The sequence below is a fragment of the Colossoma macropomum genome, unplaced genomic scaffold (genome assembly GCF_904425465.1).
Source record: "Colossoma macropomum unplaced genomic scaffold, Colossoma_macropomum, whole genome shotgun sequence".
NCBI lineage: Eukaryota > Metazoa > Chordata > Actinopteri > Characiformes > Serrasalmidae > Colossoma > Colossoma macropomum.
The window spans coordinates 10,597,769-10,610,106 of record NW_023494805.1 but is presented as its reverse complement, the minus strand read 5'-3'; the positions used below and the strand labels follow the sequence as shown (position 1 = coordinate 10,610,106).

Here is a 12,338-nt window from a genome sequence, read left to right as displayed (position 1 = left end):
TCAATAAGAGAGACTTAAATCTTGTAAACAGTTGTGACTGTGTGGACGTTATGTGTGTTGTAAGGTTGGCTGTCATTCTATGCTGGGCTGTGGGGTGGTTGGGGCAGTGTTTGTGTCTGCCATGTAAGGGATATGTGTGGCTGTAGGTTACCTACCTGCTTCCTGCCATTTCAGCCAGTGCTGGCAGCAGTTCTCTCTGCTGTTATGTTTAATAAAAGAGCATTCTTTTGAAACACTATGTTTCCCACGTCGTCTACATTGATGCCACAATATGAAGGGTTCGTTCTAAACTAACAACAACATAATGATGTGTAGTTACAGATAGTTATACACTAATGGAAACATGGTTTTGGACACTAGATCCCCCAGAATCTTACACACTGCTCCTGTAAGTAACATTAACTGCTGCATTAGTTAATAATAACATACACAAAGTTTCCTAAACCTCATACTATGACAGAGGTTCCCAATTCCAGTCCTGGTGGCCTACACACTATACACTTTTTTGTGCTTTGTCTTATCAAACACACCTGATTCAACCATTAACTAAGTAATCAAGCTCCATGTGGACTGAATCAGGTGTGTTGAGTAAAGAAAACATGAATGTACATGGGGTCATAAGAATAAGGACCCCTGTGCTTTAAGCTCCTTTTATATATATTAAGCAGCATATACATTATGTGAATGATGAAAATGCAGTGTTAAACAGTTCACGGCTTCTGCAGGTTAAAAAAATATATAAATAAAATATTAAAACATAAACTCCAGTGTAAGACCAGAACACATGTCTTTAGTGTACTCAGATTATTGTTAATTCATTACTAATTATTTTTATTATAAATATTAGTTCTAACCTTTGTAGATGCAATCCTTAAATCTGGGGGTAGGAGCATGATGGACAAAGACAATTTTTCCAAATCAATACAACAAAACCGAACTGGGCAAATGTGGCCACCGTGTTAGAGAGCATAAATGCTAAAATTTTCTAATGGTTCTAAAAAATGGTAACAAGAATGGAAGCACAGAGACACAAATGAGAAACAGGAAGAGAACTGTAACTTTATTGGTATTATCAAATTCATAGACTGCATAGTGGAAAACACCATCAGCCCTAAAAAAACCCATCTCAGATTTGAAAAAACTGCTATACCAATAAGAGACCTTGGACAGAACTAAAGCTACATTCCTCTAACATATGTAACTCATTTTGCTAAATATATAAATGAAATGTAAGATATAATTATACTTTCTTGCTTTAAACACACAAGTAGACAGAACCGAATCACACTTCAGTTATTGCTTAGCTTTTTACAAAGAGAGACTATGCTTGAAGAATGGATACTTTCAGAAATTAAGCAATAAGAGAAAACACTATAAGATGGAAAATAATAACAAAAATAAGAAACTGATGTAAATAATTAAAATTTGGCCTTTCACCAGGTATGACATCTATCAAAAAAATATATTGCATCAAAAAATTCTGCATGTTTTTTCATGCAGTACAATGTTTGTTACAGACAAAGAAATAAAAAATACAAAAAATGAAAAAATGTATTCCAAAATTAAAATGATTAAATACCTTTATGTTTCAAGAATGAAATGTATTCCATAAAAGTAAACAAAACACTCTGATAATCACTTGAGTTTGATAACCACTTGAGTGCTGAAACAACGCCACAGATGCCTCATTTATCATACTGCAGTTCCTGACAGAGAGCCTAAATGAACCTGCTGAATGCTGGAGTGGAGCTGTTATTTAAACCCTCCATAACTGACCTGCACAATAGAGTAAACCCTAACTGAGGTTTCCAGGTACACACGATTAGAATTACTTGACGGTCAACACTCAGCAAGATTCTTCAGCTTCTGTTGCTGCTTCTGTTCTGTTAGTTTCCTCAGGTTTAGCTGTGAAATACACAGTAAAGATAATTTCAGAAGATCCTTTGTTATGATTTAGGCAATTGATTATGTTTCAGACTAAAATAGAAAACTCTGTCTCAGTGAAGCTGAAAGTTTGTCTTTCTCCCACAGGAAGACTATCGATTCTCACCTCGAGCTTTGTAGCATTTGAGTGCCAGTATGATGGACACCAGCAGATACGGAGACGCTGCCATTAAACTACTGAGCAGACTGAACACTGAGAATGAAGCTCCTGAATTGGACAGACCTGATACACACAAACACAATACAACCATTGTTATCTAGTACAGAGATTAGTGTTGGATGCATTCTCATGATAAAATAAAAATGTTTTTTAGATACTTTCTTTTAAATTCAGCAAACCTCTGACTGAGATCCAGCTCTGTGGTGACTCTCCTCTCTCTGGGTGTTTACAGTGGTAGAGACCTTCATCTGACTTTGAGACAGTATGGATGGTCATCTCTCCTGTAGTCTGAGTCTGGAGGAGTGATCCATTCTTATAGAACTCAGCTGTGAGGTTTGAGGGCTTTGTGTGGTGATATAAACAGCGCAGAGTCAGAGGATCTCCCTCAGTCACAGGATGAACAGGACTGTCCAGAATTACATCATCACCTGCAGGAGAGTGTAAGACAGTGGTCACCAACCCTGGTCTTGGAGGTCCACCTTCTAGTGAGGTCTAGTACTAACCACTATCTGCCACACCTGCTCCAGCTAATGAACTTCTTTAGAAGTCTTCGCCTGGCTGGATCAGATGCGTTACTGTTAGGGGCGCAACATTTATGATGCAAATTGGAACTAAACTCTGTAGGAAAGTAGATCTCCAGAAGGAGAGTTGGTGTAAGACAGTACTGAATGACAGAAAGTGTTGAGATACGTTAATGATCATAACTCAGAGACCTCTATAACTCTGATAGATTGAGTACTGGAGTTAATCTGTGTTCCTGTGTGGAGAGTGAAGATAGAAGATACTAAAATGTGCTCCATTTTCAATTATAAGACCTTTATGGACTCACTGTGCACTGTGATGTTGACAGGATTGCTGCTCTCTCCAGATTCAGACTCACACCAGTACACTCCAGTGTGGGTTGGGTAAAGGAACTGGATGTTGCATGTAGATCCTGTAACTGATCCCCAGCCTGATGAACAATCTGACACCTTCTCACTGTGTGTGTATCGTCTCACTCTCCATCCAATAGAGTCACTCTGTCCCTCACAGCTCAGTGAGAGAGAGTCAGCACTAAAGTGTTGAGATCTGCTGGGACTGACCATCAGAGACACTGCAGGAGAGATATCTGAAAAGTATAGAGACACACTGTGGAGGATCATGCTGCTAATGATTGGCATAACCAAATTTACACAAATCAACTGTTTACTGAAAGAACAGTTTTAATTAAATACAAGTAAAATAAAAATATTGTAGCAGGTGGGAGTAAAAGAACAGACACATGCTCGCTTTAAGCCAGAGTGATGGCCAGTTTGCTGGCTATATAGGGGACACAGAGGTTCTTTTACTCCATATGATAGTTTATTCCTTTGTTTATTGCACAAACAGTGTTTGTGTGTGTATATGTGTTAGATAATGTATTATCTATTGTTGTACATTCAGAATAGACAAAATAAACAACTGAGTGCATGATTTTGAAAAGGCAGTGAGCGGAAAAACTGAGAAGGAATATTTGAATCTTGATGTGGGCACTTATGCCGGGATCAGACTACACAATAGCTTGATGCAGACCAATCATCATTCACGTTCTTGAGTGAGTTCATAGGTCATTGTGGGTACAGGTAAAGAAACTGTCAAACAGAAGAGCCATGTGTGGTGCTGGTGGTTTTGTGTTCTGAAAAGAAAAAGAAAAGTAAGCAAAAACAATTGTGGACCTGTTCCTGGGTGTCACAAAGAGGACAGTATGGGCTGTCTGTCACCCAACAGGTCTGCTGTATGTAAACAGATGCTGTATACGCTATTTCTCACCTACATTTATCTCTTTGGACTCTGTCAAGATACTCCCTTAAGGAAACTTCAGAAAGGCAGGGGTATTGTTGCCACAGCTCAGTGAACTTGTACTCTATTTCATTGTTCCACCTGACAGCTGCAACAGCAGCATCCATCTTTTTCTTCGCTTGTTTATATATGTACACACTCTGTCCTCCTGTTGGTTAACATCAAGGAACAACATGGGAGATATCAAACTAGGCGGAAAAATACAAAAAATTCTGACATGCTAGACTTTTCGTAAGGGGTTCATGGGGAGTCCCAGACTCCACATTGCTCTTCTTTGATTATATTACACTATAAGATCTGTTCATCGTTTCTGATGCTTATAGTTGGGCCTGAATTCTTGTAGTCTGATCCTGGCATTAGGACATTTCAGCTCCAGATCATTTTGTCATGGACACTGGGGACTGAGATTATTGCATTCAGCTGCATCGTGCAAAACCATCTAATTTGGGACAGGCAATTTATTTGGCAACTCAGTTAGAGCTCATTAGGGACTTTGAGAGGCAGGTCTGTGATTCTCGAGTATGGGGACGTTAAAAGGGTGTGGAGTAGAAAGTGTCAGAAGCAGAAAATGATGACAATGGTTCAGTCTTTATGAGATGATGTACAAGGGCTGAACCGTTTACTACAACAGTAGGAAATGGTACCTCCTCTGCCTGTATGGTTGGCGAACGGCAAGGGCAAAATAAATTAAACCACTGGGCTTGTATTACAGGGGCCTTACAGAAATACAGTTTAAGAATGTAGAGAAGCTAATGATTTGGACAAAACTGCTTTGCTTCACCACCAGATAGACACAGGCTCTGCACTCCATATCAAGATGTGCCTCTGTCATGTCCCAGTCCATCTTCAAGGTGAAGTCGCCACACCCTTTTGGGAAATGGAGAGGGACATAATCTTGAGGTGCCATACCCCGTAGGGAGCTCCAGTGGTGTTGGACCAAAAAAACGGTGGTGAACTATAAACCGCTGAATGAAGTAACCACCTAGGATGCATAATGGCTGCAGGCAAGTGGTTTACTGTTGGACGTGGCTAGCAGCTGGCAAGTTCCAATCTAACCAAAATACAGATATAAGACCATTTCCATTTCAGTGTTCTTCCCTATGGTTTGTGCAACTTACTAAGTATTTTTCAGCATTTGATGGAATTAGTCTTTGATGAAAGTACTTAAAATGGGTTAGTTGCCTGGTACACCTTGATGACATTATTGTGTTTGTAGGGACTTCTGATAAGCACCTAGATAAAGTTTTACAGAAACTGAGCGAGTCTGAAAATGAAATCTTGTGCTAATTGTTTGCAGATTTAGTGCAGTACCTGGGGCACATCATCTCTGCAGATTGAGCGACTTCGTCCTTCAAAGAGTGAAACGGTCCATGCATGGCCAATCCATGTACAAGAGATAACGAGTTTTGTAGGATTAGCTTCCTACTGTTGTCCCTTTTTACCCAGACGTTTACTGGGGATGCTGATGTGTGTGATATGGGCTATTGGGGCTATAGTTTCACAGAAAGTAGACGGACTTGAAAGAATCATTACTTATGCAAAAAGGACTTTGTCTAGACAGAAGAGGAAAAATGCCACAACAAAAAGGAGCTGTTTCAAGTTTTCTCCATAGAGAAAACCCCTCATGCAAAACAAGATTCTGGTATGGAAGCCTGCAAAGCAATCAACAGAGTATTTGGTCATGTACAAAAAAAGCAGTTATCAGCGGAGGACTGGGATCTGATCGAAGCCCAGAGCAACAACCCTGACATAGAAAAGGTTTAGGAAATGAAGGCAAGTGGCCAAAAAGGGAATTAGGGCTGTGACGACACAGACTGTGACCAACCATAAAAATTCCATAGTTTCAACATACTTTCGCATCTGCAGAACTCTGTGAAGATTTTTAGATTTTTTTGGGGTGTGTGTGGGGGGGGTGCTAAGATAATGTCATCACATTTCATATCTAGCAGCACACTTATGATTCCTCTCACAATTGTCACTATGAACTTCTTTGAACAAGTAAAAATTTGTATCTCACTCTTCATTGGATACCATTTCACCTTCTCTCTTGGATGCTTAAAATTCATATTTCGCTCTTCATTGGATACAGATTCGTCTTCTCTTTTGGCTACTCAAAAATGTGTACCTGGTATGCTGAGTATAATTAATAGCTGTTTGTTCCGTTAATAATTGATTGTTCCATCCTGTTTTAAGCGTGCAGAGATGCAGCTATTGCTTAAAAAGCCCAATCTAGACATTACTGTACTAGAGATTTTTAGGCCCATATCTTAATTGCCATTCATTTCAAAGGTTATGGAGGAAATTGTTCTATCTAAATAAACACATCATTCTAGAAAGATTCTAGTTTGGGTTCAGGGTAAACCATACTCCTAAGTTAGCACTCCTCAAGCAATGTAGTGACCTACTCTTTTCTGTTGACTCAGGACTTAATCACATGGTTGGTACTCAGGGAACTGCCTAGGTCTGCCTCCTACCTCAGGGATGGAACCTTCTTTGTAAAATTATGTGCCACTGCACCTCACCATTGTCCCTCTCCAGTGGTGTACCCCAAGGCTGTTTTATTTTCCCTCTATAGTCCCCTGCCAATTTTCCATTCTGTAATTAGGAGACAGTCATGCATGCTGTCACGCCTTGACTACCATAACTCCTTTCATATGGGGGTTCCGTATCTTGTTTGCAGCTTGTGCAAAATGCAGCAGGATTGTGACTGGAACCAAAAAGAAAGACCATATCTCCCCTTTCTCATCTCTCTCCATTGGTTACCGGCAAATTTCAGAGTGGATTTTAATGTTCTTTTGTTTGTTTTTATGACATTACAGGAATTGGCATCACAATTAAGCATTTTTCCACCCCAGGATGCAAAGAGCTTCTGAAAAATTGCTCCTGTCTATTCCACAGTCCCATTTAAAAGGAAAGCGTGACCGTGCCTTTTCCAAGGCTGCTCCTCAGGGAACAGTCTCCCGCTCTTCATTATGTCTTCCTCAAACAGTGACATGTTTAAATCCCAGTTAAAGAGTAACTACACCCGTCTATTTTCAGCTAACTCCACTCCTAGCTCAACTTTGAGAAATGCTCAAAAATGGGAGGGGCACTGCAGCGATCCATGGGTTTGGAGGTGGTGCCGCGAGAGGAAACCAGGTGGGCCAGGCTGCTGTGATTTTATAAATAACATTAGCTACCAGAAAATATGGAGATCAAAAATCAGACAGCACTTTTGCAAATGAGAGGTCTTACAAAGTTGAAGATTTTCCTCCTCTACCATCCCCATCTTCGATGAGGGAAGGTGTTTCTTCAGCCTTACGAGTATGAGCCACTGACTCAAGCCACCGAAGAGTTAACATAGTGCCACAAAATGATTAACAGCGAGTGAGAGATGCGTCCGAATGGTAGAACTCAGCAAGATCTATATTCAACAAAACCCGCATCCTGAAGATGTGCTGAATTCCAAGTAAGTAAAGTAGATTTGTTTGAACACTGTCTAAGTTTCATTCATTTTGACATCAAGCCATGAAAAACATAGTTATATTTGGCCATTAGGGCACCATTTCCTTCTATACAGGTGCACTTGTGGGCACTGTACAAATCTCTCACTTGTTGAGAATATTTGATGTAGGGTGGTGGCCGAGGTATGTTAAAAGTTAATGCAGAAAAAAGCTAACCAAACCTTTGAAGCCTAAGCTAGTTAGCTTATGCTAGCCATTCTCTATCATTGCCAGCATCATAACCTAGCTTTCAGCATGCTGCCTATTTGATTCCAAGTACAGAAATATAACAGCGAGACTGTATCGTACCAAACAGGTTGTTTACAGATGTGACCAGGTTGGGCTCATCCACTGCCTCACCTGTCATCCAGAGTTTGCTGCAGTGGCCCTAAATCCTGTTCATGGCACTTATCAGCAGCTATATGGAGACTTGCAAGAATCCTCACTTAATCAGTCCCTCAGGTTACCTAATCGTATGTTGAACATTATCAATAAATGTGCAAATCGTAACATCTTTATTCCAAACTAAGCTCAGATTAACTGGGTTATTTATAGTTGTTACAGACATTTGTGAGGTAGTGCTGGGGGTATTTAGCTCAGCACATGAATGTAGTTATCTCATTTACATTTGCAGCATTTAGCAGACACTCTTATCCAGAGTAACTTACAAAAGTGCTTTGTTGTCTACTCACAGAATGTATTTTTGCTAGTTACAAATAGGTTAGAGAGAAAGCCAGTCCAGAGCTCAGATATTACTAGAAACAAAAGCCTATATTGATACCTACAGAAAAAAAAACAGAGTTAAACGTAGCACAGTACATTGGTTGAATTATTTAGCAGAGTTGAACCAGAGGGGCTCTGCAGAGGTGAAACTGACCACGATAAAAATTATATTTGTACAGTTTGGAAAGATGTGTTCACATTTAAAGCAAGGCTGGTATATTTTATTATTACAGAGCAATGCATTTCAGCTGCTAATGAAAAAAGAAGACTCTTTGTTCTCCTTGGCTTATAGTTCTGTCTCAGTTTTACTGAAGTATTTTCTGTGTAGTGACTTTTCCTGTTTTGTGTTTTTATTACTAATATTCTACATTTACTGTTTTTTTTATATTTTATTATTTTTGTCTTATGCTCTTATTATTTATTATTATTTTAATTTTATATATTTAGTATTTATTTTATATTATTGGTTTGTACAGCACTTTGAACTTTAAACAAGTTCTACAGATAAAAAAAAAAAAAAAATCAAGCAAATATCACATCATTGTCACCGAGGTGTAATACTGTGATTTAAGGTTTAAAAAAGTAAATCCAATGACTGACACAACTGGAGTTGGTGGGTGTCTTCTTCACACTCCCTTGTTACATTCTAATGAGATAATAATAAATGGAATACATATTTTTCCCCCAAAATACAGCACTGATGTACTGTATTAAAAACCCGGTGATATGTTGGTAATCTAATTTTGCCAAAATCAAATGCTGACTAACTTACTCATTACAGTGAAGATATACAAACAGTAAACGTACCTGTCACAGTAAGATTGAAAGGGTTGCTGGCTTGTGATGATGTGGGTCTCTCGTCTCTCTCTCCTTTACACCAGTACTGATCCTGATCTGCTGCTGATCTGATGGTGAAGGTGTTTGTCTGAGACTGATAGACTGCAGTTCTACTGCTACCTTTACACCACTGATATCTCCAGTTACTGTGAGACTCTATCTCACACTTCAGAGTGACTGACTCTCCACTGAACACAGGACTCTCTGATTCTACAGTCAGGGTAGCTGTGGGCAGATCTATAGAAAGAAGAGAACAGCAGCGCATATTTAGGAAATTAAGAGTCAGTTCCATTACTGAAAATTGCATCTGGTGTTACAACATTTGTATTGCTGTCATAATGAGATTAATGAATAAGAGATGATCACACTCACCTGATACAGTCAGCATAACAGCATCACTGGTGTGTAAATACCCTAGGTTTCCTGTGTCTTTTCCACTGCAGGTATATTTACCACTGTGAGACTCTGTAACAGAGCTGATTGGGAACTCCTGTGTTGTGCTGGATGAGTAGAACGTTACATTATCTTTATACCAACTGTATTTCCATTCAATGTTTCTTCTTCCCTGTATGTCACATCTGAGAGTGACGGTCTCTCCTCTGAACACCTGTTCGTCAGGCTTTATGGACACCACAGCCTTTGGTTCTGTGAAAAGAATTAAATTCCTCTGAACAAACCATACATATACATAAGAATCAGTCACATGACTATTTTGCTGTGGCTGCCATGTTGATGACCTCGTTTAACAGCAGACAATGGCAAACAGTAGACATGCCATACTTTATCTCTTTTTTTCTTCTGCCTGTCATTTGGACTGCGTAAAAACTACAGCTCAAGGCTCCTTTGCTAATATAATATGCACATGGTAACGATAACAGTATACATTAGGGGTGGAAATCTCTAAGATCCTCACAATTCGATTCGATTACGATTCAGAGGGCTGCGATGCGATTATAAAACGATTATCAATGCATCTTGATGCATCTTTTTTTCTATACAGGATTTGTTATTTGTGTTTTTATTATTAATATTCTACATTTACTGTTTTATTTTTTTATATTTTATTATTTTTTATCTTATGCTCTTATTGTTTATTATTATTATTGATGCATCTTTTTTCTATACACGATTTGTTATTTGCATTTTTATTACTAATATTCTACATTTTAGTAATAAAATGTAGAATCCGATTTCTTTTTTTCACTGTGTGACAACTTTGTACTTTTAAAGCAAAGTATTTGTAATGATCCATAATGAATTTTCTTCCAATATCTTGTATTAATAAAACAAACAGAAGCGATGTCACAAGTGAACTGGAAGGCTCTCATTCACTGCTCTTGTTTGGAGCACATGAAACACAGGCTGCCACTCATCTGTGATAAAATGTGCTGTTATGGTGAAATAAGATTCTGTGGCAATGATTGTCCACGCAGCAGATTACAGCTATTCTACCTGTTTTCTTTAGTGAGTTTTCAGTTTTGGTGCTACTGTAGAGAGTGGGGGGATTGCTGTGTCAGTAAAATATGTTTGAGCGGGATGCTGTATCTCGGCTCCAAAGTGGGCAACACATTCTCAATGACACAGAACAGACACTAATCTTTGGCAATAAAAGTTGCAACAGAGTTTGTAATTCACTTCCAATTTGGGTGGAAGCTTTGACATCGCTTGCTTGATGGTTGGAGCAATTACAATCGGACGGAAAAGGGGGGGAAACGTGTAATATGGTTTCTCATGTTTATAGTTTCCAAAATAGTTTAGTGTGACACAACTTGTATATAGTGTGGCTCATGTCCAAGTCCCTTTTCTCTTCAGCTTCATAGAAGCCAAAGTGCTTCCATATGCTAACCTAGCTCGGGGGTCAACATATGGCTGTTTTACTGCCCTGGTGCCTGGAGTCCACAGCAGAATTAGATTTTTAGGTAAAAATAAAATAATCCTCCTTTGCAGTAAAATAAAGCTCTGCTGATCGTTTTAACACAGTTTCCACGATAAATGGTCTTAAACGCTGCTAATTCACCACCCTCTAACCCAAAAGGTTGGCATGCAGACTGCAGGTCACAGCAATTCAGGCAATCTCGCCTAGCTAGTAGCAGACGAAAAGGCAAAGAGAGAGATTTAAGATGAACATTTGGAGATGAATGGACTTATTCGTATTTATAAGCACTCCAGTTGGTTTCCTGGAACGTTAAATCTGCAACGAGAAACTGTCAAACACTAAAAAGTTGCGAAGCTGAAGTCGCATTTTCCTGTTCCACCTTAAATGGTGCCGCATTTATGTTCTGGCGCCTCAGTCAGAATTTAAGGTAGAATGGGAAAATTCAAACAAGAACCTGGCGAATGAGAAGTGACTTCGGCCTCGTAAAAACAGTCGAACGTTGAGAGACATTTTACAAGAAACTATTCAACTTTTGAGGAAAAGTTTTCTGGCGGAGATGGGAGGAAAGCAGCTAAATAGCCTATGCTAGGACATCAGCACCTACTGAGACATACTGGACATAAAATGTTGTGGCTCCCAAGGTGGTTTGACTTTTGTTGAAAGGATAAAATGACTCTTCTTAACATTTGGGTTGTGACTCCTGACCTAACCTAGCTTTTAATGCAGACGGTGCCCGTCAGATTTCTCGCTCATTATTTGTGGTTTTGTTATGTGCCGCCACAGACTGTCCGGGCGCTGCACTTCCACACATCCAAGTTCCGTCAACATTACGTTACATTATCAATTACAATTTAGAAAACCGATTTTTGGTATTTGTGAATCCATTCAGAATCGTCCATCGCGATGCATCTAAGAATCGAGTTTTCCCCCCACCCCAGTAAACATAATGATAGTAATGAAAACTTAGTATAGAATGTGTGACGTATCGTAAAATGAGTCTATGTCTATGAACATGTAAACCTGTATATCGTTGCTGTTGGAACAAAACTTTTTTAGTCTATGTTTTTTCATAATACATTCACTGCCTTGAAATTTCACATAGGTCCCACCCTACTGAGACTGTGTCTGTTCCCTGAATCAAACAAAACCAGAAATTGTTTCTGATCAGGATTGACAGCCCTGGCTACAATTATGAACACAGCCATTGCTTCAACGGCCAAGAAGGAGGGATAACAGCTACTTATTCCAATGTTGTAGTCATAAACCATAAAACATATTACAATTTCTTCTCCTATGAAATTTTTTTTCTTTTGTCATACAACTGATCTACCTTTAGGTCACCGGGGTCTTATTCTGAGTTCTTACTGAGTTCTTACTAACATCCTATCAAATTTAGTATTCACTACTGATCAAGCAGTAATTGTAGCATATTTTAATACTACAGCAGCACTATTGATTTGATTTTGATCCTTGGTGTCAACATAGTTTTATTGCAGTT

The 12,338-nt window shown here is 39.0% G+C and overlaps 1 protein-coding gene across 1 annotated transcript in view; it reads right to left on the bottom strand.

Annotated features, from left to right (window-relative positions):
• Positions 1-1,846: 1,846 nt before the first annotated feature.
• Positions 1,847-12,338, bottom strand: part of LOC118826110 (titin-like) — a 48,289-nt gene continuing 37,797 nt past the window's right edge. Inside the window, exons 14-17 of the mRNA XM_036596999.1 lie at positions 2,934-3,212; positions 2,284-2,532; positions 2,051-2,167; positions 1,847-1,905 (exon numbers count right to left, since the gene is read on the bottom strand). Coding sequence (XP_036452892.1) covers positions 1,847-1,905; positions 2,051-2,167; positions 2,284-2,532; positions 2,934-3,212 — 704 coding nt within the window. The remainder of the gene's footprint in view (positions 1,906-2,050; positions 2,168-2,283; positions 2,533-2,933; positions 3,213-12,338) is intronic.